The following is a 22,062-nucleotide window of genomic DNA, read 5'->3' on the forward strand; positions in this document are numbered from 1 at the left end:
TGTGCTTGTCCATCTAATCCTGCTTTGTCACAGTCGCTGCTTACTGCAACCACTACTATGCTATATGATCCACTATCCTGTAATATTACATATGGTATGTACAGTTGTTTATGGTTTTTTACATTAATTTTGCTGTAAAAATGTGTGAGATTAAGATATTGTATTTATTTCCATTACCTAATTTGAGCATGCACAGTAGTCCAGAGAAAATAAAAGAGGAAGCAAGGAGGAATGCTTTTAGGAAGCCCTGGAGATCATAAACAGGAGAGGCAGGATTTACTGTCTCCGAGTGAGCTCTCTTCCCGGCCCTTAGATTAACAAAACTAACAATAGCTACATCAAAGCCAACTATCATCTTTATGACCCAGGATGCCTGATGAAGCAACCGGCAACTGGTCTGTATTTGGAATGCTTATATGTGCCTGTCAGGTGTTGAGAAAGCAAATGGCAGAGGCGAAGAGGCTTGTGGGATTCGATCAGAAACTACTGTCAATGAATCAAACCCAGTCAACGCAATGCTTTCATCGCTGACACAAATGGCTTGCTCCATATTTCATAATTCCTCATAGCAATCCCACCTGACCCCCACACTCTGGATATTTGCACCCCTAGATCTGTGTATCTGCGTGGAATCCCCTCTTTGGCGGGGGTGCCTGGCCCTACAATTCTTTTAAAATCAAGGAAATAAATTCGTTTGAAGAGCTGATTCTGGAGCTTGCTGGAAAGAGGTTTTCCTCTCCCTTCCTCCTCTCTTTTTTCCTTGTGTGCCCTACCATTTACCGTACTTTTCTGTCTATAAGACGCCTCCATGTATAAGAAGCCCCTTATTTTGGGGGACTGGATTTTCAGAAAATGGGGGAAATGGGCAAAAAGTTGTGGGGTTTTTTGGGGGGACGATTGCCCAGAGTCATTGAGCTTTCCTGGGGTTACCAAGGGTTGTAGAGCTTTTTTTAAGGGGGGATGCAGAAAATCGCTCACCCACACATGTCGCAAAATCCGCCTCCCGTCTGTCCCCTCGCTGCATCGGCCAATAAGCACCACCCGTTGATGCAGCAACCAATCACACGCACAATAGCTGCTAACAGCCAATCAAACATCCATCCTATGCACTATCCATGTATAAGACGGCCCCCACTTTTTAGCATGATTTTAAAGTAAAATAAACCTAATCTTTTACATGGAAAAGGACGTTAAGTTTGCAAGCCTGAGGAGCAGGGTCTGCCTGCCTACTGTTGTCAGAAAAGGCAACTCTGGGACAAAAGAGCAAGGTTTTTAAAAGGCTTTAAATAAATGACAACAGCAAAAACAACATCACTAAGTCAAAGACCATTGTTTCCATCTGCCCACTGCTACCAATGCTGGTGGAAGGTGGTCCTCCTGGGTCTCAACTGGTGACTTTCCATGAAGCTCCACCATCTTGAAGCCATTACAGTTTTACACAGCTGAGCAGAGAGATCTTAAAATCAGCTTCCTGGTTGAGTTTCCTCCGCCCTCCTGATTTGTATTAAAGCTTGGCCTGTTCTGGACTCCCCCTCCCCTCGTTTTCCCAGAAAACAATATCTGTCTTTTCTTTTTCTTTCTTTGTTATACTTTTATTTTGCTTTAAACAAATACAGATAAATATAAACAACCAAAATTACAAAAAAACCCTTAATAATTATAATGGAAAAAGCTAAAAAAAACTACAGTGGTACCTGAGGTTACATACGCTTCAGGTTACATACGCTTCAGGTTCCCGCTAACCCAGAAATAACACCTCGGGTTAAGAACTTTGCTTCAGGATGAGAACAGAAATTATGCTCTGGTGGCAGCGGGAGGCCCCATTAGCTAAAGTGGTGCTTCAGGTTAAGAACAGTTTCCGGTTAAGAACAGACCTCCAGAATGAATTAAGTACATAACCAGAGGTAGGTAAAGGTAAAGGAACCCCTGACCATTAGGTCCAGTCGTGGCAAACTCTGGGGTTGCGGCACTCATCTCGCTTTATTGGCCGAGGGAGCCAGCGTACAGCATGTCTAAGCCACTTCTGGCGAACCAGAGCAGCACACGGAAACGCCGTTTACCTTCCCGCCGGAGCGGTACTTATTTATCTACTTGCACTTTGAGGTGCTTTCGAACTGCTAGGTTGGCAGGAGCAGGGACCGAGCAACGGGAGCTCACCCCATCGCAGGGATTCGAACTGCCGACCTTCTGATCAGCAAGTCCTAGGCTCTGTGGTTTAACCCACAGCGCCACCCGCTTCCCATAACCAGAGGTACCACTGTACAAAAAATATCAAAGTACATGGCATAAAACATAAGCTATTATGGGAAAGGAAAAAGGAAAAGGAAAGGAGGAGGAGGAGGAAGGGAAAAAATGAAAGAAAAAAAGGGGGGAGAGGAAGATGAGCCAAAACACAATTTTGTACACGTCCGTCAAGGTCACAACAGATCATTATTCGTATCAATTCTCTCTATCTGCATTCCATAGAATCCCTCATCTTGGTATCAGGGAACATTTCTCTATGCGGTATCATTCTAAACATAACCAGGTCTTTACTGATGAACCCTTATCCCCATGGTAATTATTTAAACATTCCCATTCTTCTTTCACCATCTTTTTAGGTTTATCTCTTATTGCATTCTTTTTCCTTTTAAGGCTTTTATGGCAAGTCGCAGATACAGCAGCTTACTTTTACCCAACTGCTTTAAAGAACAAAATGTAAATATACAGGTCTTACGGCAATGGGGTGACCACCATGGTTTTGGGGGACAGAAAATAAGAACTTTGGGTGAGAAGAGAGACCTCCCACAGCCCCGGCAACCACGTCTTGCTGTGGTTCAGCAGGGTCAGCTATGGCAGGATGAGAGGCGTCCCTTAATGGCTATACTGAAAGTGGGCTAGCCCAGCCCAGCTTGATGTTCTCCAGATGTTGGCTTGGGCTGATGGGGGCTGGAGTTCAACAACAGCTGGAGGGTGTCAGGATGAAGGAAACCGCAGGAGGCAATGAAGAGATCTGCTGGTCCAGGTTGCATGTAACAAAAAAAATACCCCGTGTTGCAAACACAGACCAACTTAAGCAATAAGAAGCAACGTGTGGCTAATCATGTTCTAACAACATATATAAAGTGGTAGCTCGGGTTAAGTACTTAATTCGTTCCGGAGGTCCGTTCTTAACCTGAAACTGTTCTTAACCTGAAGCACCACTTCAGCTAATGGGGCCTGCTGCTGCGCCGCCGGAGCACGATTTCTGTTCTTACCCTGAAGCAAAGTTCTTAACCTGAAGCACTATTTCTGGGTTAGCGGAGTGTGTAACCTGAAGCGTATGTAACCCGAGATACCACTGTATATCACCTATATTATTTCACAGTTCTTGAATAGAGAACATATAGTAGAGATACAACTAATAAAATAAATCAATATCGTATGAACAAAATTGGAGATGGTAGTCAATCGAGGCAAACAAGCCTGAAGAAGTGTGCATGCACACGAAAGCTCATACCAATAACAAACTTAGTTGGTCTCTAAGGTACTACTAGAAGGATTTTTTTTATTTTGTTTCGACTACGGCAGACCAACACGGCTACCTACCTGTAAATAATTTCATAATTATCTGTCTATGTATTTCTAATAGTACAGTATAACCAAATCAGGAATTTTTGATATAACTGTAAAAACTACTCTGAAAATTTATTATTTCAAAAATGAAACCTTCATCTGGTTGTGAATATTAAGATAATACCAGCAAGAATGAGTCTTTCTGTTAAAAAAAAAAAATTATATGAAGTCTTACTGACTAGTGATTTAAATCATGATTTAAATCGATTTGAGTTAAATCAAATCCACCCTGCTGTGAAGTATGATAATGTATTTTCCTTGCCAGGAGGAATCTAGGGGTCTGTTTGTATAGATGCTTTTCTGCCTATTCCCACTCTGGCCCACCCCAGCCCAAGCATGAGGCCCCACAAGGGAATGAAGCACCCCCATGCTTGGCTGAATTAAAGCCTGGTTTCGGGGCTCAGGAATCAGAGGCAAAACAAGCCCAGAGGCAAAGGGATGTCAGAGTGGTCTCTTTGCGGCATCATCCCAGCGCTCAGTGGAGGGTCAAGTCACTAGTCCTCATGGAAATATTCTCTGGCAGGGGCAGGCTGAGGATGAGGCTTCCGAGGTTCATGCTGAGCAGCAGTGGAACGAATTCTGGGCCGAAGCCAAGGAAGCTCTCCTTGGAGAAGCCGCAAAATCTGCAACCCATCTTCTTCACAAGGCACATTCCATTCTGAATGCATTCATTCATTCATTCATTCATCCAGCCAGCCCACATTCAGATTTCTGGAGCCAGCACAGAGCCGGATGGGTGGTCTGAATGCTGTGCCTCGGTTGGGAAACATCTGTGCAAGACAACAGCTCCCTTCCCCCACCACCACGCATGCAGAGATCCAGAAATGCAATTTTCGGTAAACACAAGCGAATGAGCAGGGCACGGTCCAGTTTCCAAATGGGAAGGCAGAGTCTAGGGAGAGGTTGCAAAAAAATAAAATATAGAAGCCAGCGAGGTGCAAGGATAGCAGGGTCAGATTGGAGACTGGAGTGATATGATAGCCATGTTCAAATATATAAAAGGATGTCACATAGAGGAGGGAGAAAGGTTGTTTTCTGCTGCTCCAGAGAAGCGGACACGGAGCAATGGCTCCAAACTACAAGAAAGAAGATTCCACCTAAACATTAGGAAGAACTTCCTGACAGTAAGAGCCGTTCGACAGTGGAATTTGCTGCCAAGGAGTGTGGTGGAGTCTCCTTCTTTGGAGGTCTTTAAGCAGAGGCTTGGCAACCATATGTCAGGAGTGCTCTGATGGTGTTTCCTGCTTGGCAGGGGGTTGGACTCGATGGCCCTTGTGGTCTCTTCCAACTCTATGATTCTATTCTATTCTGTGATCTTGCAGACAGTAGCCATGTTTTTGCAACACGCAGTGAGGATTCACAAATGTTGCACGACAGTATTTTAATCGTTAGAGGCAGATTTTGCTGAGTGATTCTGTTGCACTGAACCTTTCAGAATTTTGTTTGTATGTCAATAAAGGTTTGAGACCGGGTTGACCGAGGTCGAAATCCTACCCTCTCCATTCAGTCATGAAGCCTATAATAATAATAATAATAATAATAATAATAATAATAATAATAATAATATTTTATTTATATCCCGCCCTTCCCAGCCGAAGCCGGGCTCAGAGCGGCTAACAACATTAAAGTAATACAGCATTCTAAAATCCATTCATTATAAAATCAGTTCAAATCAAATTAATGGCAACCATTGGGCTAGAGTTCTGTGAGGATTACCAAAGAAGGGGGTCAGGCTGTGCCTTGGCCAAAGGCCTGGTGGAACAGCTCTGTCTTGCAGGCCCTGCAGAAAGATGTCAAGTCCCGCAAGGCCCTATTCTCTTGTGACAGAGCGTTCCACCAGATCGGGGCCACAGTCAAAAAAGCCCTGGCTCTGGCTGAGGCCAGCCTAACCTCTCTGTGGCCTGGTATCTTCAAGATGTTTTTGTTTGAAGACCGTAAGGTCTCCGTGGGACATACCAGGAGAGGCAGTCCCGTAGGTACGAGGGTTCTAGGCTGTATAGGGCTGGTTAAAACCAGCACCTTAAACCTGATCCTGTACTCCACCGGAAGCCAGTGCAGTTGGTAAAGCACTGGGTGAATGTGATCCTGCGGCGAGGACCCCGTAAGGAGTCTCGCCGCGGCATTCTGCACCTGCTGGAGTTTCTGGGTCAGTCTCAAGAGCAGCCCCACATAGAGCGAGTTACAATAATCCAGTCTGGAGGTGACCGTCGCGTGGATCACAGTGGCTAGGTCAGGGCGAGAGAGGTAAGGAGCCAACTGCTTAGCTTGGCGGAGATGAAAAAATGCCGCCTTTGTTATAGCTGCAATCTGCGCCTCCATGGAAAGGGAGGTGTCGAAGATTACACCCAAACTCTTAACGGACGGTGCTGGCACTAACTGCGCCCCCGCAAGAGATGGGAGTTGCCCCCCATATCGTCCAGACCCAGCCAAAGGACCTCTGTCTTCAAAGCCTACTGGGCAAGTCTATGGCTAACTTACCTCACAGTCCGTATCTGAAGAAGTGTGCATGCACACGAAAGCTCATACCAAGAACTGACTTAGTTGGTCTTTAAGGTGCTACTGGAAGGAATTTGTTTTGTTTTACCTCACAGGGTTGCTGTGAAGATAAAACAGGAAGGAGGGCCATCTATGCTGTTCCACAGTCCTCAGAAAAACGTGTGTGTGTGTGTGTAGTATTTATTTATTTGTTTGTTTGTTGCATTTCTACCCCACCTTTCTCTTCAAGGAGCTCAAGAAAGCAGGCATGGTTCTCCACCTCATTTAATCCCAAAACATCCCTGTGAGGTAGGTTAGGCTGAAAGGCAGTGACTGAACCCCAAGGACACTCAGGAAGCTTCACGGCCATGTGGGGATTTGAACCCTGGTCTCACAGGTCCTAGTCTGGCCTCGCCACTTGCCTCACAGAGACACATTTCCCTAAATCCATGTGGATACGCTTATTCTTCGATCCTTCACCTCTCCCCCTCAAACAAATTATAAACTTGCAAAACCGCCTTGAGGATCTGGGTGTGTATGAGTGTTGGTGACAGCACAGGCATTGGCCAATAGACACCCCTTCGTGTCCAGCTTTTCCCTCGCTGCAGTTGACCACATTGGAAATCTTGCAGAACTGGTTTTTCAGAGCTCAGACAGAAAAGGGCGGCGCTCTTTGTCCTAAACAGTAAAGGATACTTTCTATACTAGCCCACGGCTCAAACAAATTCCTGGTTTTCTTCTCTGGCAGCAGGGCAAACGAGCGGCAGCCTTTGGTTCAATTCAGGGCACACTGCCAAGTATTTTGTACAAAGTGGCAAACGTCGATTAAACAGGTACAGATGGAGTAGTGTTTGAATTGACCCAAAGGCTGCCAGATGCAGGCAGAATGGAAGAAGGGTTAAGCTTCTTGGCAAGCTGTCTAAATTTATGGTCCGTTTCTTTTGATCTAATCTATCCAGGGCCAAAGCATGGGGCAGAGAGGAGGGGCAGAGAGGCACCCTGAGGGCATAGAAAACATGACGTCACAGCCGGAAGCAGAACTGGAAAATCTTACCAACTGGTTGTTTTCGTAGATATTTTCTTTGCTCAGAGCATCGAAGTTTCTGGAAAAGAAGGTCAAAGAGAAGGGAGGTTTAAGCCAAACGAGCGAGACCGGGCACCGAGAACTTTATTCAGCTGGAGAGTGGAGCATGAGATCCTGCCGGGTGCATGGATCTGAGTTTCAAATGTGTTCCCTGCAGGGATTGTTGCAGGCAAAGCAGCACCCGGCAGGATCGAACCCTCAGCTCGCCAGTTCCGCTCACCATTTGGGGCGCCGTGATCTCGCACAATTTCCTCAGCATTTTCCCCGGGGCTGTGATCTTGGGCATTTTGAGGCGCCATGCCTGAAAAGCGCTTTTTCAGAGAGAGATTGCAGCGTGAAATCACAGGAGATCACAGCACCCAAAATGGCTGTCATGCCCTCGCAAGAAAGGAAAAAAGGGACAACATCCCAGAATATGGTGTCCTGGTTTTTCCCTTTTGATGCACTGGAGGGTATAGAATGGGGGCCTCCTAAGAATTCCCAGCACCCTTAACAAACTACAGCTCCCAGAGTTCTTTGCAGGGGGGAAGCCATGCCTGTTTAAAATGGCATGGTGCTGTTTTAAATGTATGCTGTTAATGTGGCGAAGGAAGCAGGTAAAGGTAAAGATAAAGGGACCCCTGACCATTAGGTCCAGTTGTGACCGACTCTGGGGTTGCGGCGCTCATATCGCTTTACTGGCCAAGGGAGCCAGCGTACAGCTTCCGGGTCATGTGGCCAGCATGACTAATTCGCTTGTGGTGAACCAGAGCAGCGCACGGAAACGCCGTTTACCTTCCCGCCGGAGTGGTACCTATTTATCTACTTGCACTTTGACATGCTTTCGAACTGCTAGGTTGGCAGGAGCAGGGACCGAGCAATGGGAGCTCACCCCGTTGCGGGGATTCGAACCGCCGGCCTTCTGATCAGCAAGTCCTAGGCTCTGCGGTTAAACCAACAGCACAGAGAAGCAGGTAGATACGTTTATTAAAAGCGCCTTCCAAACTTGCTGAGGAACATGAACCGGTGCAGCCACCCCCAAATCCTATAGCAGCCATCCACAACTCCAGGCATCTCCAGAGAACTTGAACTACAACTCCCTTAAGCCTGGGAAATGCTGGTTGCACTCCCCCCTGATCTCAGACCAAGCCACAAGCAACTAATTGTCCACCGAGTGGGTGAGAGACTCTGTACAGGGATACAATGGTTCTCAAATGCCTTGGCACTCATACAAGTTGGAACCCAAACACTGCAAACCCGGAAGCAAGTGTTCTGGTTTGCGAACTTTTTTCAGAAGCCGAACATGTTCTGTTTTGAGGGTTACACTTCCATTTTGAGTACAGTGGTACCTTGGGTTACATACGCTTCAGGTTACATACGCTTCAGGTTACAGACTCCGCTAACGCAGAAATAGTACCTCAGGTTAAGAACTTTGCTTCAGGATGAGAACAGAAATCGTGCTCCGGCGGCGCGGCAGCAGCAGGAGGCCCCATTAGCTAAAGTGGTGCTTCAGGTTAAGAACAGTTTCAGGTTAAGAACGGACCTCCAGAACGAATTAAGTTCTTAACACGAGGTACCACTGTATTAAGCTGAGGTCTGTCTGTTTTTGCTACTTATTTTGAGTTTTTGCGCCTCTTTTTTGTTTTGTTTTTGTGACTGTGTGGAACCCACTTCAGCTACTGATTGATTGATTGATTGATTGATTGATTGATTGATTGATTGACTGATTGTGTGGAACCTCGAGTTACAAACGCCTCAGGTTACAAACTCCGCTAACCTGGAAGAGTTACCTCGAGTTGAGAACTTTGCCCCAGGATGAGAATGGAAATCGTGTGCCGCCGGCGCAACACAGCAAGAGGCCCCATTAGTGAACACATGCCTCTAGTTAAGAACAGTTTCAGGTTAAGAATGGACCTCCAGAATGAATTAAGTTCGTAACCAGAGGTACCATATGGTTTATTACTTTCATTTTATGGATCAGTGGTCTTGTTAGATAGTAAAATTCATGTTAAATTAGGGGTTGTTTTTAAAAGTCTGGAATGGATTAATCCGTTTTGCATTACTTTCTTTGGGAAAGCGTGTCTTGGTTTTGGAACGCTTTGGTTTTGGAACAGACTTCCAGAACGGATTAGGTTTGAGAACCAAGGTGCCACTGTACTGGGAAGAACTGGGCACAGAGAGCTAGCAGGCATTTTCCACGGCGGTTTTAGGGAAGCATGACTCAGCACCAATGAGTCATCAAAAATCAGCTTGAGAACACATTTCCTCCGAAGGCATAGCTGGTTGGGCAACGCAGACGCCGCAAAGCAGCCAAAAACCCACGCTGATCTTTGCTCTTTCCTACTCCGGCTCAAGACTTGAAAGGAAATCATCACCACCAGAGGTTTAAGCTTATAATCCTGCTGCAATTTGGAGGCAGCGCCCTCGCTTTCTCTTTCGTTTCCACCTGGGCATTAACCTTAAGGCCCACCTGGCAGGTGCATAGTTCGGCACGCAAACACAGAGGTTGGGCATGGGAGGAAAATCCCCTGCTGGCTTGCGTGTCCAGGCGCAGTCGGGCGATAAAAGGAGAGGTGGAAGAGATGGAAAGAAGATAAAGTCCCGACCAGAGAAGAATGGCGGATGAAGCTGATGGACTATGCTGAAATGGCTAAAATGACCGGAAGAATCAAAAATCAGGAAGACCTTTCCAATAGTTTGACCGGCTGTGCAATGGTTAGAGCAGGCTTCCTCAACCTCAGCCCTCCAGGTGTTTTGAGACTACAATTCCCATCATCCCTGACCACTGGTCCTGCTAGCTAGGGATCATGGGAGTTTTAGGCCAAAAACATCTGGAGGGCTGAGGTTGAAGAAGCCTGGGTTAGAGGATTGAATCCTGCTTCAAAACCTCACTCAGCCACAAAGTTCACTGACTACCCTCAGTCCATTTGCTCTGTCACAGCCTATCCTACAAATATAGTAAATGAAACCATAATGGCAAGCAAGTAGCAATCCTAGTATGATGATGATGATGATGATGATGATGATGATGATGATGATGATGATTATTCATTTATTCATACCCCACCCATTTGGCTGGGTTTCCCCAGCCACTCTGGGTGGCTTTCAACAGAATATTAAAAGACAATAGTCTATTAAACATTAAAAGCTTCCCTAAACAGGGCTGCCTTCAGGTGTCTTCTAAAAGTCAGACAGTTGCTTACCGTATTTTTCGCTCTATAACACGCACCTGACCATAACACGCACATCGTTTTTAGAGGAGGAAAACAAGGGGAAAAACATTCTGAATGAAACAGTGGATGTATCATTTTTGTGCTTCATGCTGTGGCCACAGACATGTGATCTGATGGTGAATTTGGGGTGACCCAGTGCAAAAATCCTGAGAATCCCTGTGGATCCATTCTTTGTAACCACGTTTTTGCACCATTGCAGCCCCAGGCAACAGTGGGTGCGTGATTTTGGGGGGGCAGGCTGTAGCCATGGACATGCTATGGGATCTGATGGTGAATTTGGGGTGACCCAATGCAAAGATCCTGAGGATCCATGTAGATCCATGCTTTTTAACCACGTTTTTGCACCACTGCAGCCCCAGGCAACAGTGGGTGCGTGATTTTTGGGGGGCAGGCTGTAGCCATGGACATGCTATGTGATCTGATGGTGAATTTGGGGTGACCCAATGCAAAGATCCTGAGGATCCATGTAGATCCATGCTTTTTTAAGTGGGGAGGGAAGGAAAAACACAGAACGGACAAGGAGCACGAGAGGGGTGTGCAGAGAAGCAGCTGGCTAAGAATGCAGGAGAGGGGTATAACGGGAGGGAGGAAAGGAAGGCAAAAGTTTTCCCTCACCTACCCACCCAAGCCAGCCAGCCAGCTCTCTCTCTCTTTCTCTCTCTCTCTCTCTCTCCCTCCCTCCCTCCCTCCCTCCTGCATGTTTTCAGCAGCACGGAGCACAGAGACGACACTCTGCTTTCCCCTCTGCTTGCCTGGAGGGGAGGGGCTTTCCCTGCTCTTTGTTCCGTTTGAGCAAACACAGCAAGGAAACAGAGGTGGGTGGGCAGTAAGACCCTGAGGCAGAATGCAGGAAAGCAGCCGCTTCCTCTTTTCAGGTTTCCCTTCTCCGAGACGCGCGATTTGATTTTTGCCTGATTTTTTTTGCCTCCCCTCGCGCCATTTGGCTCCAGGGACCACACATTCGCTCAATAACACGCACAGACATTTCCCCTTCCTTTTTAGGAGAAAAAATCTGCGTGTTATAGAAGGAAAAATACGGTATTTCCTTGACGGGAGGGTGTTCCCCAGGGCAGGCGCCACCACCGAGAAGGCCCTCTGCGTGGTTCCCTGTAACTTGGCTTCTCGCAGTGAGGGAACCGCCAGAAGGCCCTCAGCGCTGGACCTCAGTGTCCGGGCAGAACAATGGGGGTGGAGACACTCCTTCAGGTATACTGGACTGAAGCTGTTTAGGGGTTAGAGGTCAGCACCAACACTTTGAATTGTGCTCAGAAATGTACTGGGAGCCAGTGTATGTCTTTCAAAACCGGTGTTATATGGTCTCGGCGGCTGCTCCCAGCCACGAGTCTAGCTGCCGCATTCTGGATTACAGTGGTGCCCCGCAAGACGAACGCCTCGCAAGACGGAAAACCCGCTAGACGAAAGGGTTTTCCGTTTTGGAGGCGCTTCGCAAAACGAATTTCCCTATGGGCTTGCTTCGCAAGACGAAAATGTCTTGCGAGTTCCTGCGGGTTTTTCCCCCCTTCCCCCCCCCTTTTCCCAAGCCCTAAGCCGCTTATCAGCTGATCCGCTGATAAGCCGCTTAACAGCTGATCGCTAAAAGCCGCTAAACCGCTAATAGCGCTAATCCGCTAAGCTGTCAATGGGCTTGCTTCGCAAGACGAAAAAACCGCTAGACGAAGAGCCTCACGGAACGGATTAATTTTGTCTTGCGAGGCACCACTGTAGTTGTAGTTTCCAGGTCACCTTCAAAGGTAGCCCCACATAGAGCGCAAACTGAATTCACTAGTCCATCTTACTTGACGTTTGCACATTGCTACTGTTACTCTCCAGTTTTCTGAACTGCCCTTTGCTGGAATGTGAGTTTATCCTTTCCTGTACATGCAAAGAACGCAGATGAAGGGAAGCTGGAAACAGTTGCTTGGTTGTCCTCCGCTCCCCTGAAGGATCCTGCCCCATCTCGCATCTCAGCTCAGGGTAAGGAAGGACAAGGGGTCTGAGGCTGACCCTGAGTCACTGACCCCCACATGCCTGTGGCAAGTTTCCAGCATCACCATATCAACATCCTGGGAAAGGCTTGACCTGTTGATTTCTGCCTACCGTGCAAGAAAACCCCACTCAGTAGAAGCCAAGCAATTTCCTCGAGGGCATGCGGTCTCCTCTATCATTTCACAGCTGCTTAAAAAAGGACATTTTTTTCAAGTGCAACTTGTCTCGTTGTAGGCAAGGGGAGAAGCAGCACTGAATAAAATTCCCCCCTCCAACTGCTACACAACTATTAAAGGCACAGGAGTTCAAACAGACCTGTCTGGTGCAGTGATGAAACTGGAGTGGAAATCTAATCAAGATGTTTTATAGATGGTCCTTAACACCTACCAAAATAGCTAAAATGTATAAGACAAAAACAAATCTGTGCTGGAGGTGTGGTAAAACAGAGGGGACACTTATACATGTTTGGTGGACCTGTGAAAAAATAAAAAGCTTCTGGAATATAGTATTGTTGTTGTTTAGTCGTTTAGTCGTTTAGTCATGTCCGACTCTTTGTGACCCCCTGGACCAGAGCATGCCAGGCACTCCTGTCTTCCACTGCCTCCCGCACTTTGGTCAGACTCATGCTGGTAGCTTCGAGAACACTGTCCCACCATCTCATCCTCTGTCGTCCCCTTCTCCTTGTGCCCTCCATCTTTCCCAACATCAGGGTCTTTTCCATGGAATAAAGTATACGACGAGCTTAAAAAAATGTTTAAATATAACTTTATGAAAAATACAAAAGCTTTTCCACCAGCGATAACCGACACAGGTATAGCAAGAGAAGATCAGAAAATATTCTTCTACGCCACAGGAGCGGCAAGGATCCTAAATGCTAAAAGCTGGAAAAAGGAATTTGTGCCAACAAAAAAGGAATGGCAAGACAAACTGTTAGAGTATACTGAACTGGCTAGATTAACAGAGGCAATTAGTAATGAAACTGGAGTGGAAATGAAGGGAAAGCAGGGAGAAGGGAGGGGAATCCCGTATCCTCAGAACAACACCAGGGCAGTGAAAAAAGGATTCCCCCTGCCACAGTTTGAAAGGAAAGTTGATTCCCTGGCCAGGAAGAGAAGAGTTCAAGGAAATGCCTGAGGGAGGTGGGAGGGGCTGGCAGGAAGCAGGAAAAGATACATGAAAAGGGAAAAAGGAGGGTAAATAATGAAGAAACAAAGGCCACTTGGCCCCATAAATAAAGGGCTGTGATGCCACTTTAAAGAGCTGTGGTTTCATAGAATCATAGAACTGGGGAGGGGACCCCAAAGGTCATCTAGTCCAACCCCCGGCAATGCAGGAATCTCAACTCGATCTTATAGGACAGATGGCCATCCAACCTCTTATTAAAAACCCCCAATGAAGGTTATGAAGATATGGAGATACAGAGGAGCTCAGCCGCCTCTCCTGGCTCGGGCGCAGCTGACCCAGGACAGAGACAGGAAAGTACTGAGTTCTTTGCCTTTTCTACAGTTTCGGTGAAGACTTACTTCTGGATCCTCAGCACAAGAGATTTTTCCTTCCTCCGCTCACAAATCAGCTTCAGGTCAGCTTCCAGTTCAGCTCCTCAAAGAATCCTGGGAGCTGCGGTTTTATAGGGTGCTGAGAGTCGCTGGGAGACCCCTCTATTGCCCTCGCACAGCTGCAGTCAATCTTATTTGGCTACGAGTGATAGCCAAAGGAGAAAGAAGAAGTAGCAGTTCCCAGAGTGGTTCAACAACCAATCCCTCTTCCCAAGGAAATATGGGAATTGGCAGAATCCGAGACCAGGGAGAAGAGTCGGTGGAAGAAGATTGGAAGAAATTTAAAGTTTATTTACAGAAACATTGTAAAATTAAGGAATGTTAGAAGGAGGCTGGAATGAAGTTATGTGGCTTTAGCGGAAATATTATAAAGGATTAAGTAAAAATAGATTGTTAATGGATGAAACAAGGAAAGGTAAAGTTACATTATATTAAGATAAATTATAGGATAAAAATTGGGAAAGTTGGAAAGGATTTGCTGAAATAGCTAACCAAACTAGAATACAAAAAAAGAGAGGTATGAGGAGGTCAAGGAAACAAGTAAATGAAAGATAAGTTATGGGAAGGTTCGTTGTGTTTTTTAATTGTTTCTGTTTTTCTGTTTTTTATAAAAAAAAATCCTATTCTCCTCTTTCTTTATTGTGATGTGTTGTTAAGTTTTTGTTTAACTTGGAATTATCTCTTTTTCCTTTTGTAACATTTAAAACTTTAATAAATATTGTTTTTTTAAAAAAAAGGAAATCTGGGAATTGGAGTTCCCTCGCTACATGGGAATAATCATACTGGTCTACCTCACAGGGTCACTGTAAAGATTATCAGGAAAAAGTATGTGAATTGCTCCCAGCACTCCGCTCTTAAGGTAGATTTGCGGTGTGCGCATGTCAAACATTGGAGGCAATGACTTCAGCTCGTCCATGCTAATATGACAGCAGCAATCGCAGATAACCATGGCTCTCAGTGAACCATTCACAGTGGCATCAGGTGTTAAACAGGGTTGTGTTATCCCCCCAACTCTATTTATTATTTTCATCGCCATGATCCTACACTTTGTCAAATGGAAACTCCCCACCGGAGTAGAAATCATATATTGAATAGATGGAAAGCTCTTTAAGCTGAATAGGCTGAAAGCAAAGAATGAGATTACAATGACTTCCGTCACAGACCTTCAGTATGCTGATGACAATGTAGTGTGCGCACACTCAGAGGATGACCTCCAAACCATCCTAAATACCTTCGCAGAAGCTTATGGAAATCTTGGCCTCTTGCTCAACATCCAAAAAACCAAAGTGCTGCACCAACAAGCACAAAACAACCCCTCTGCAGTGTCACAAATCCAACACAATGGTGTAACATTGGAAAGTGTCGATCACTTCTCCTGCCTGGGGAATTATCTTTCCACAAGGGCCGACATTCATGCCAAAATTCAGCATCACCTGAGCTCTGCAAGTAAAGCTTTCTCCAGATTGAAGTGCAGAGTGTATGAAGACTGGGACATTCACAGGGAAACCAAAATGCTTGTTTACAAAGCAACCTGGTACCTTCACCAACGTGGTGCCCCTCCTGGTGCTCTGGACGACAACCCCCCCCCCCCCCCGTGCTTGTTGGGGCTTTGGGGAGGTAACAGCACAAAAGATGCTTTTTGGGGGAGCAGCAAGCTGGCAAATGATCTTTTACCGCAACTTAGGAAACAGCATAGAGAGGGTCACAGAAGCCGCCCCACCAAAGCCCACTCCCTATTAACACCAGAGATATGTGTGCATCAAAATCCTGCTCAACTTCACCCAAACGTCTCCTTCCCACAGAAAAAATAAAATCTTTTCCTCTATATCCATTATGCATATCCAGCCAGTGGGCAGAATTGACTCAGCTTCTGCTGGTTGTATTGAACAGGCGAGAAGCCACATGGGGCCCTCAGGTACCATGCTTGTGAAACACGGACCACTTATAAATGCCATCTCCAACTCCTTGAAAGATTCCATTGTCTCCAAAAAAGTTTACACATCACTTGGGAAGACAGGCGAACTAATGCCAGTGTACTAGAAGAAGCAAAGATCACCAGTGTCAAAGCGATGATTCTTCAACATCAACTTCGTTTGACCGGTCATGTTGTTTGGATGCCTGATTATCGTCTTCCAAAGCAACTACTCTATTCCGAACTTTAAAATGGAAAGCGTAATGCTGCTGGTCAACAAAAGAGGGTTAAAGACTCTCTCAATGCAAATCTTTAAAAATGTAGTCTAAACACTGACAACAGGGAAACACTTGTCTGCAAGCGCTCCAATTGGAGAACAGCCTTTACCAAAGGTGTCGTGGGCTTTGAAGATGCTCAAACTCAGGACGCAAGGGAGAAAAGTGCTAAGAGGAAGGCATGCTTGGCAAACCCTCACTGTGATCAACTCCCACCCAGAAACCAATGTCCCCACTGTGGCAGGACGTCTGGGTCCAGAATTGGTCTCCACAGTCAATTACAGACTCACTGTTAAGACTGCGTTCATGGAAGACAATTACTTGGCTAGAGTATTCCTGTCAAGATTCAACAGGCACTTTCCAGAAACAGCTAAAGACATTTTTGATCCGACAGATAGATAAAGGGGTCTTTTCCACTATGCTTCACTGGGATTTTAATCGTGTTGTGTGTTTTTTAACAGTTTTTAATTATCTTATGTGCAAATCACCTTGGGACAGTGGTTTAGAAGGTGATTAACAAATTGTAAAAATACCAAGGCAGGGGCTAGCCCTTGGGCGAGCAGATTCTGTTTCACTCCTCCACCCCCCCCACCCTCTCGCCTGCTTTTCCTGAGAAGGATGTGGATGATGTATAAACAGCCAAACATGTGTCAGACCTGTTAGCAAAGCAAGTCAAAACAATAATAGACGGACAGGCTTTCCATCTAAACTATTTGCTTTAGCCTCCACATTCCAAGGGGTAAGTTTAGCATCTGTTTGCTGAGAAATAAACGCTGTTTAAACACAGATGCAATCAAGAGAAAGGATATGGGACAAGAATCCTGGCTTTTTTCCAGGAAGGCTCCATTGCAAAGGTCCAGAATCAGATGGGGTCTTAAGAACAGAGCAAAACTTATTGAATCCATCTGCGGATCTAACAGTGAGAGATGTCTGACTACGGAAGAACCCTCCCTTGGTTTTTAAGCAGACGTTGGGTGGCCATCTGTCCTGGATGCTTTAGCTGAGATTCCTGCATTGCAGGGGGTTGGAATAGATGACTTTTGGGGGTCCCTTCTGAAATAAAAAATTTAAGGTCTTATATATATAATAAATGTTCATAAATGTACCAACCAAGCGCATACATAGATATGTGGACCACATGTCTGGAGCAGCACAGGAAGACACCCCCCCCCCGAAACCATTTTGACTCCCAAACTGACCAAATGTTTTCTCTGCAAGGAGGGAGGGGGTAAGGGAACCTTCCCATTGTCTCAGGAATTGGGTGGTCACCATCTCAAAGGAATGGCCAGACTACCAGGAAAGGCAGTCAGATAAAGCATTATCAGATAACCTGGCAGATAGGAAAAACAACAGCATTCAAATTTCTGTTGTAGACCGCCTTTTCTGTAGGTATGATGTTTGTGGGGGGTGGTCTTGGGTTACACCCCTTCTGGGATGTATGTTTGATGTGTGGAGGGGTGGTCTTGAGCTCCAGGGTGGGCAATTTAAAATATCTATGTAAGGGCAGGCACACCTGGGTTCTGAGTCGCCCTTCTCCTGCGTGTGAGGGGAGCACCCTGTTACAACAGCTTGAATAAAGATCAGGCTTACTAGCTGCTTTGCTTCTCAATATTCTCTGGTTGGCCTCTGTTCTTTTCTCCGACTGATGGAGAACCTACAAAGGACTCTGATTCTATGATTCTATGACTCTATAAGGGGTCTTGCATTCCCCATAAGGGAATAAGGGCAGATTTTTGTTTATTACACTTCCAACTCAACATTTCTACGATTCTTTGACCTGTTGGTGCTGAAGACAGAGAGGAGAGAGCTGGGTAGAAGCAGCGATGTAGCTTGACCACTCAGCTGTCTCCTTTCTCATTTCCCACTAGTTTCTTCGTCAGAGTCAGTCATATGGAAGGAAGTGGGACAAGGGCGGCACATTATGCCACAGTGGCTCAGACAGTCATGCATAACCTCTGAGTTCATTCATCATGTGTGTTTGGGGTTTCAACAGGGATGGCGTCATCCGGTGGGCGAAGTTTGATGGTGAGCGATTCCTTTGTCTGGCCCGGGTTTTGCGGGAGTGGAGGGTGATATAGTGGACCCCCGACAGGCCTGTGGAAAACCTCTTCGTTTTCTTAACTCCCAAGAGAAGGCAGTTCCTTTTCTTGCTTCTTAATCCTTTTGCTCCTGCAATGGACTTACTTGGAAGAAATGGAGGAGGAGGGGCTGAATTTTGTTATTTATTATTTAGAATTCCATCCTGCTTTTTGTGGGCAGCAACTGCCAATCTGAATTAATTTTGAAGCTTCGGGAGACGAACAGTGAACTTATTAGCTTTGGGGGAATGCATGCAGCCGTAGTGTGAATCTAGGGCAAAACGGGGGGGGGGGGGTGAGCTTGCTGAAATGGGAGGGGCAAGTTGTGCTGCACAGCCCCCACTCAGGCACTCCCTACTGCAGCTGATCTCACCAGGGCTTGCTGTGACCGCCAATCAGCTGATTGGACCATCAGCTAGAAGGGGCCATGAGGGTCATCTAGTCCAACCCCCTGAAATGCAATAATATTTTGCCCGGCATTCGGCTTGAACCCATGACCCAGAGATTAAGGGCCTCATGCTCTACCAACTGAGCCACCCAGGGGATTGTAGAGGTTCAGAAAAGGGCAACCAAAATTATTGATATTCCACACTAGGGATCATTAGGGAAAAGAGCTGAAAAGAAAAATGCTGGTATCGTAACACCGTGATGCAAATCTCAGGTGCAACTGCATTTGGAATACCGTGTAGGGTTCTGGTCACCTCAACCCAAAAAGGAGATGGAAGAGTTGGAGAAAGTTCAGGAAAGGGCAATGCAGATGATTGAGGGGATGGATCAACAACCTTACAAGGAAAGGCACCAGCATTTGGGAGTTTTTTGTTTACGGAAAAGGCAAGTTAGAGGGGATAAGGTACAAGTTTATAAAAATTATGCATGGCATGAAGAAAGTGGATAGATAAAAGTTTTGCTCCCTCTCTCAGAATACTAGAGAAAATTCAGAGAAGCTGAACATTGGAAGGTTCAGGACAGACAAAAATAATTTATCCACATAGCACATAGGTAAATTGTGAGGTTCCCTACTGCAAAATGTGATAATGGCCACTAACTTAGCCCTGACATCTCTGTAGTATCACTTTTGTTTTTAGGTGAAAAAACTTGTTCAGATCTCACCTCTGTCCTGAATTCCCTCGGGGGAGTTTGGCATGCCACCCTGCGGGCTTCAGCCAGCACTAATACCACCCCTACCACACAGGGTTGTTGTACGGATTGTCAGGACAAAATTAATGAGCATGTTTTTAAAACCATCCTTCATCCGGCTTGAATCCAGGGCAGGTTACAGGTTTGTTTGTTTGTTTGTTTGTTTGTCTGTTTTTAAGAACACAAGACGAAACTGAGGGGGGAGGAGAAGGCAACTACATTTTAAAAGTGCAAAAGAACTTTTTCAAAGGCTGAGCAAACAAAAAGGTGGTGGTTTTTTTTACTTGGCACCTAAAAGAAAGCCGTGATGCTGCCAGGTGAGCCTCAGGGGAGGGCATCCCATAACAGAGGAAGAAAGCTTCTCTCACTAAGCACCACCCACTTTGCTTGAAAAGGGAAGGCACAAACAAAGGTGGACATTGGAACATGATTTCAGAGCAAAGGCAGATTGATAAGGAAGCTTATTGGATCGACCTGGATGTTTACAGGTTAATGAATGTGAAACTCTATGGACCAAAGCAGCCTCCTGCAAACTGCTGCCCTCCATTAGTTGTTGGGCTCCAACTCCCATCAGCCCCAGCCAGCATGGCAAATGGCCAGGGGGTGATGGGCGTTGTGGTCCCCAACATCAGCAATTACTACTACTTAAAGAGAGATATGGGACGCGGGTGGCGCTGTGGGTTAAACCACAGAGCCTAGGACTTGCCGATCAGAAGGTCAGCGGTTTGAATCCCCGTGATGGGGTGAGCTCCCGTTGCTCGGTCCCTGCTCCTGCCAACCTAGCAGTTCGAAAGCACGTCAAGTGCCAGTAGATAAATAGGTACCGCTCTGGCAGGAAGGTAAATGGCGTTTCTCTGCGCTGCTCTGGTTCACCAGAAGCGGCTTAGTCATGCTGGCCACATGACCCGGAAGCTGTACACCAGCTCCCTTGGCCAATAAAGCGAGATGAGCGCCGCAACCCCAGAGTCGGCCACGACTGGACCTAATGGTCAGGGGTCCCTTTACCCTTTACCTAAAGAGATATATCCCCGCATCATATTTTCTGATCAGAGCACTTTGACATTTCATCTTGCGTAAGAACAACTTTGGACCACAAACCCCAGCTGATCCTGCCTTTTGGAGACACGAAGAAGTTGCCTCCACTGACACCATCTATATTATTATTATTATTATTATTATTATTATTATTATTATTTGCTTTAAATATCCTGCCTCCTCATTTAATCCTCACAACAACCCCGTGAAGCAGACCAGGTTGAGAATAAGTGCCTGTTCCAACATATAGCTCAGTCAGAGAATGGTATTGATAATGCCAAGGTCACAGGTTTGATCCCTGTATAGGACAGCTGAGTATTCCTGCATTGCAGTGGGTTAGACTAGATGTCCCTCAGGGTCCCTTCCAACTCTATGATTCTGTGATTTATGGCCAAGGGAACCCTGGCCACTCCCAGGCCTTTGTCCAACACTCTAACCACTGCACCACGCTGGCTTAAGTCTCTGGTAGACTGCATCTGAAAATGGAGGTGCCACTTAGCTATTCCAGCAGACCTCCCTCTGAAAGCTCTACCTGCCAGAAACTTGCCATCCTGCCCTCATCACCCCCAGCGCTTTGCTAGGGTTCTTTGCACACACACACACCAAGTCCTTAATTGCAAGGGGGTGAGACCCCTAAGGCAGCCCATTCCCCAGCTCTCTCTCTCTCTCTCTCTCTCTCTCTCTCTGTAGAACTCACATGAGATCCGGCCTGTGCCGATGAAGGATGGCACAGAAGGCCAAACCGTCCCGGAAAGAAGTGGTCATGTTGGTGATGCTGACGTCCCGGTATCCCTGGCACTGTTGCTTGCACCACTGCTGGAGGGCTTGGATAGCTGCCATCTTGGAGGGGGGCGATGAAAATACGAGGAAGCGATGGAGAAGGAGGAGAGAGCGGTTCAGCGCCCCTCGCCTTGGCTTCTGGGCTGCTCCGCGCAGGATTGGAGACGCCGGCGGTCTTCCGAAGCGCGCCGCCGTCTAAAGCTCTCCCCGCCCCTATCCAGCCCCCCAAGTCGCCCCGCGCCCTCCTTTTTCCATAGCAGGAGGCGAGGCGAGGAAAGCTGCAGGCAAAACTGTCTGAAATCCCAGGCACACGTGTCTAGCAGCGGGACAACGTCTGGTGGCCAGCCACGTCGCGCGTTGCAAAATGTGCCAAATTGTTGTGGGGCGCGGGGCGGGCACTCTGTGCCAGAGACCCTCCCCAAATCCGGCGCCCGGGAAGAGCAGCGCCGGCGCAAATCCAACCCCGCTCCCGATCGGTGGAACGGAAAGCGGCCGCGGCGCTTCCGACGTGCGCCAAGACGCGCGACCTCTCCAAAAAGTACCCCAGAGGCGCCCGTAGGAGCGGCCGAGCGGAGGGAGCCCCGTAAGGAGCGATCGCGTCGGGGAGGCTCCGCCGGGAAAGCCGGAGAAACTCCAGCCTCCGGATCTGTGGGAAAGAGGAGGCGGGGAGGGAAAGGAAAACTTCGGCGGCGGGGGGAACCGGGGAGCCAATGGCCGAGCCTGGAGCGCAGGAGGGCGGGGAGCGGGACGAGACCAGCCGAACTCCGCCTCCCGGACCTCTCCGCTCTGCCCTTCCTGGCTGCTGTCGGGCCTCCAGCGGCGATCTTCTGCGTGCTTACTCTCCGGTGCGCTCGGGAGTGGTCCAGTGGGGTCCCCTGGCCTGATCCTATGCATGCTTACAATGGAGTAAGGCGCGCTTCGCGCAGTTGAGAGGATCT

At 47.1% G+C, this 22,062-nt stretch overlaps 1 protein-coding gene across 2 annotated transcripts in view; it reads right to left on the bottom strand.

Moving 5' to 3' along the window:
• The window catches only part of MICALL2 (MICAL like 2), a 52,991-nt gene extending 31,185 nt beyond the window's left edge, over positions 1 to 21,806 (bottom strand). The window contains exons 1-2 of one of the 2 annotated variants that reach the window (XM_081839680.1): positions 21,042 to 21,806; positions 7,124 to 7,172 (exon numbers count right to left, since the gene is read on the bottom strand). In XM_081839680.1, coding sequence (XP_081695806.1) covers positions 7,124 to 7,172; positions 21,042 to 21,184 — 192 coding nt within the window. In that variant the 5' untranslated portion in view covers positions 21,185 to 21,806. The remainder of the gene's footprint in view (positions 1 to 7,123; positions 7,173 to 21,041) is intronic. The other variant, XM_081839681.1, reaches the window with a different exon arrangement.
• Between the last annotated feature and the right edge of the window lie 256 nt (positions 21,807 to 22,062).

The sequence above is a fragment of the Podarcis erhardii genome (assembly GCF_964252035.2).
Source record: "Podarcis erhardii genome assembly, chromosome: 14".
Classification (NCBI taxonomy): domain Eukaryota; kingdom Metazoa; phylum Chordata; class Lepidosauria; order Squamata; family Lacertidae; genus Podarcis; species Podarcis erhardii.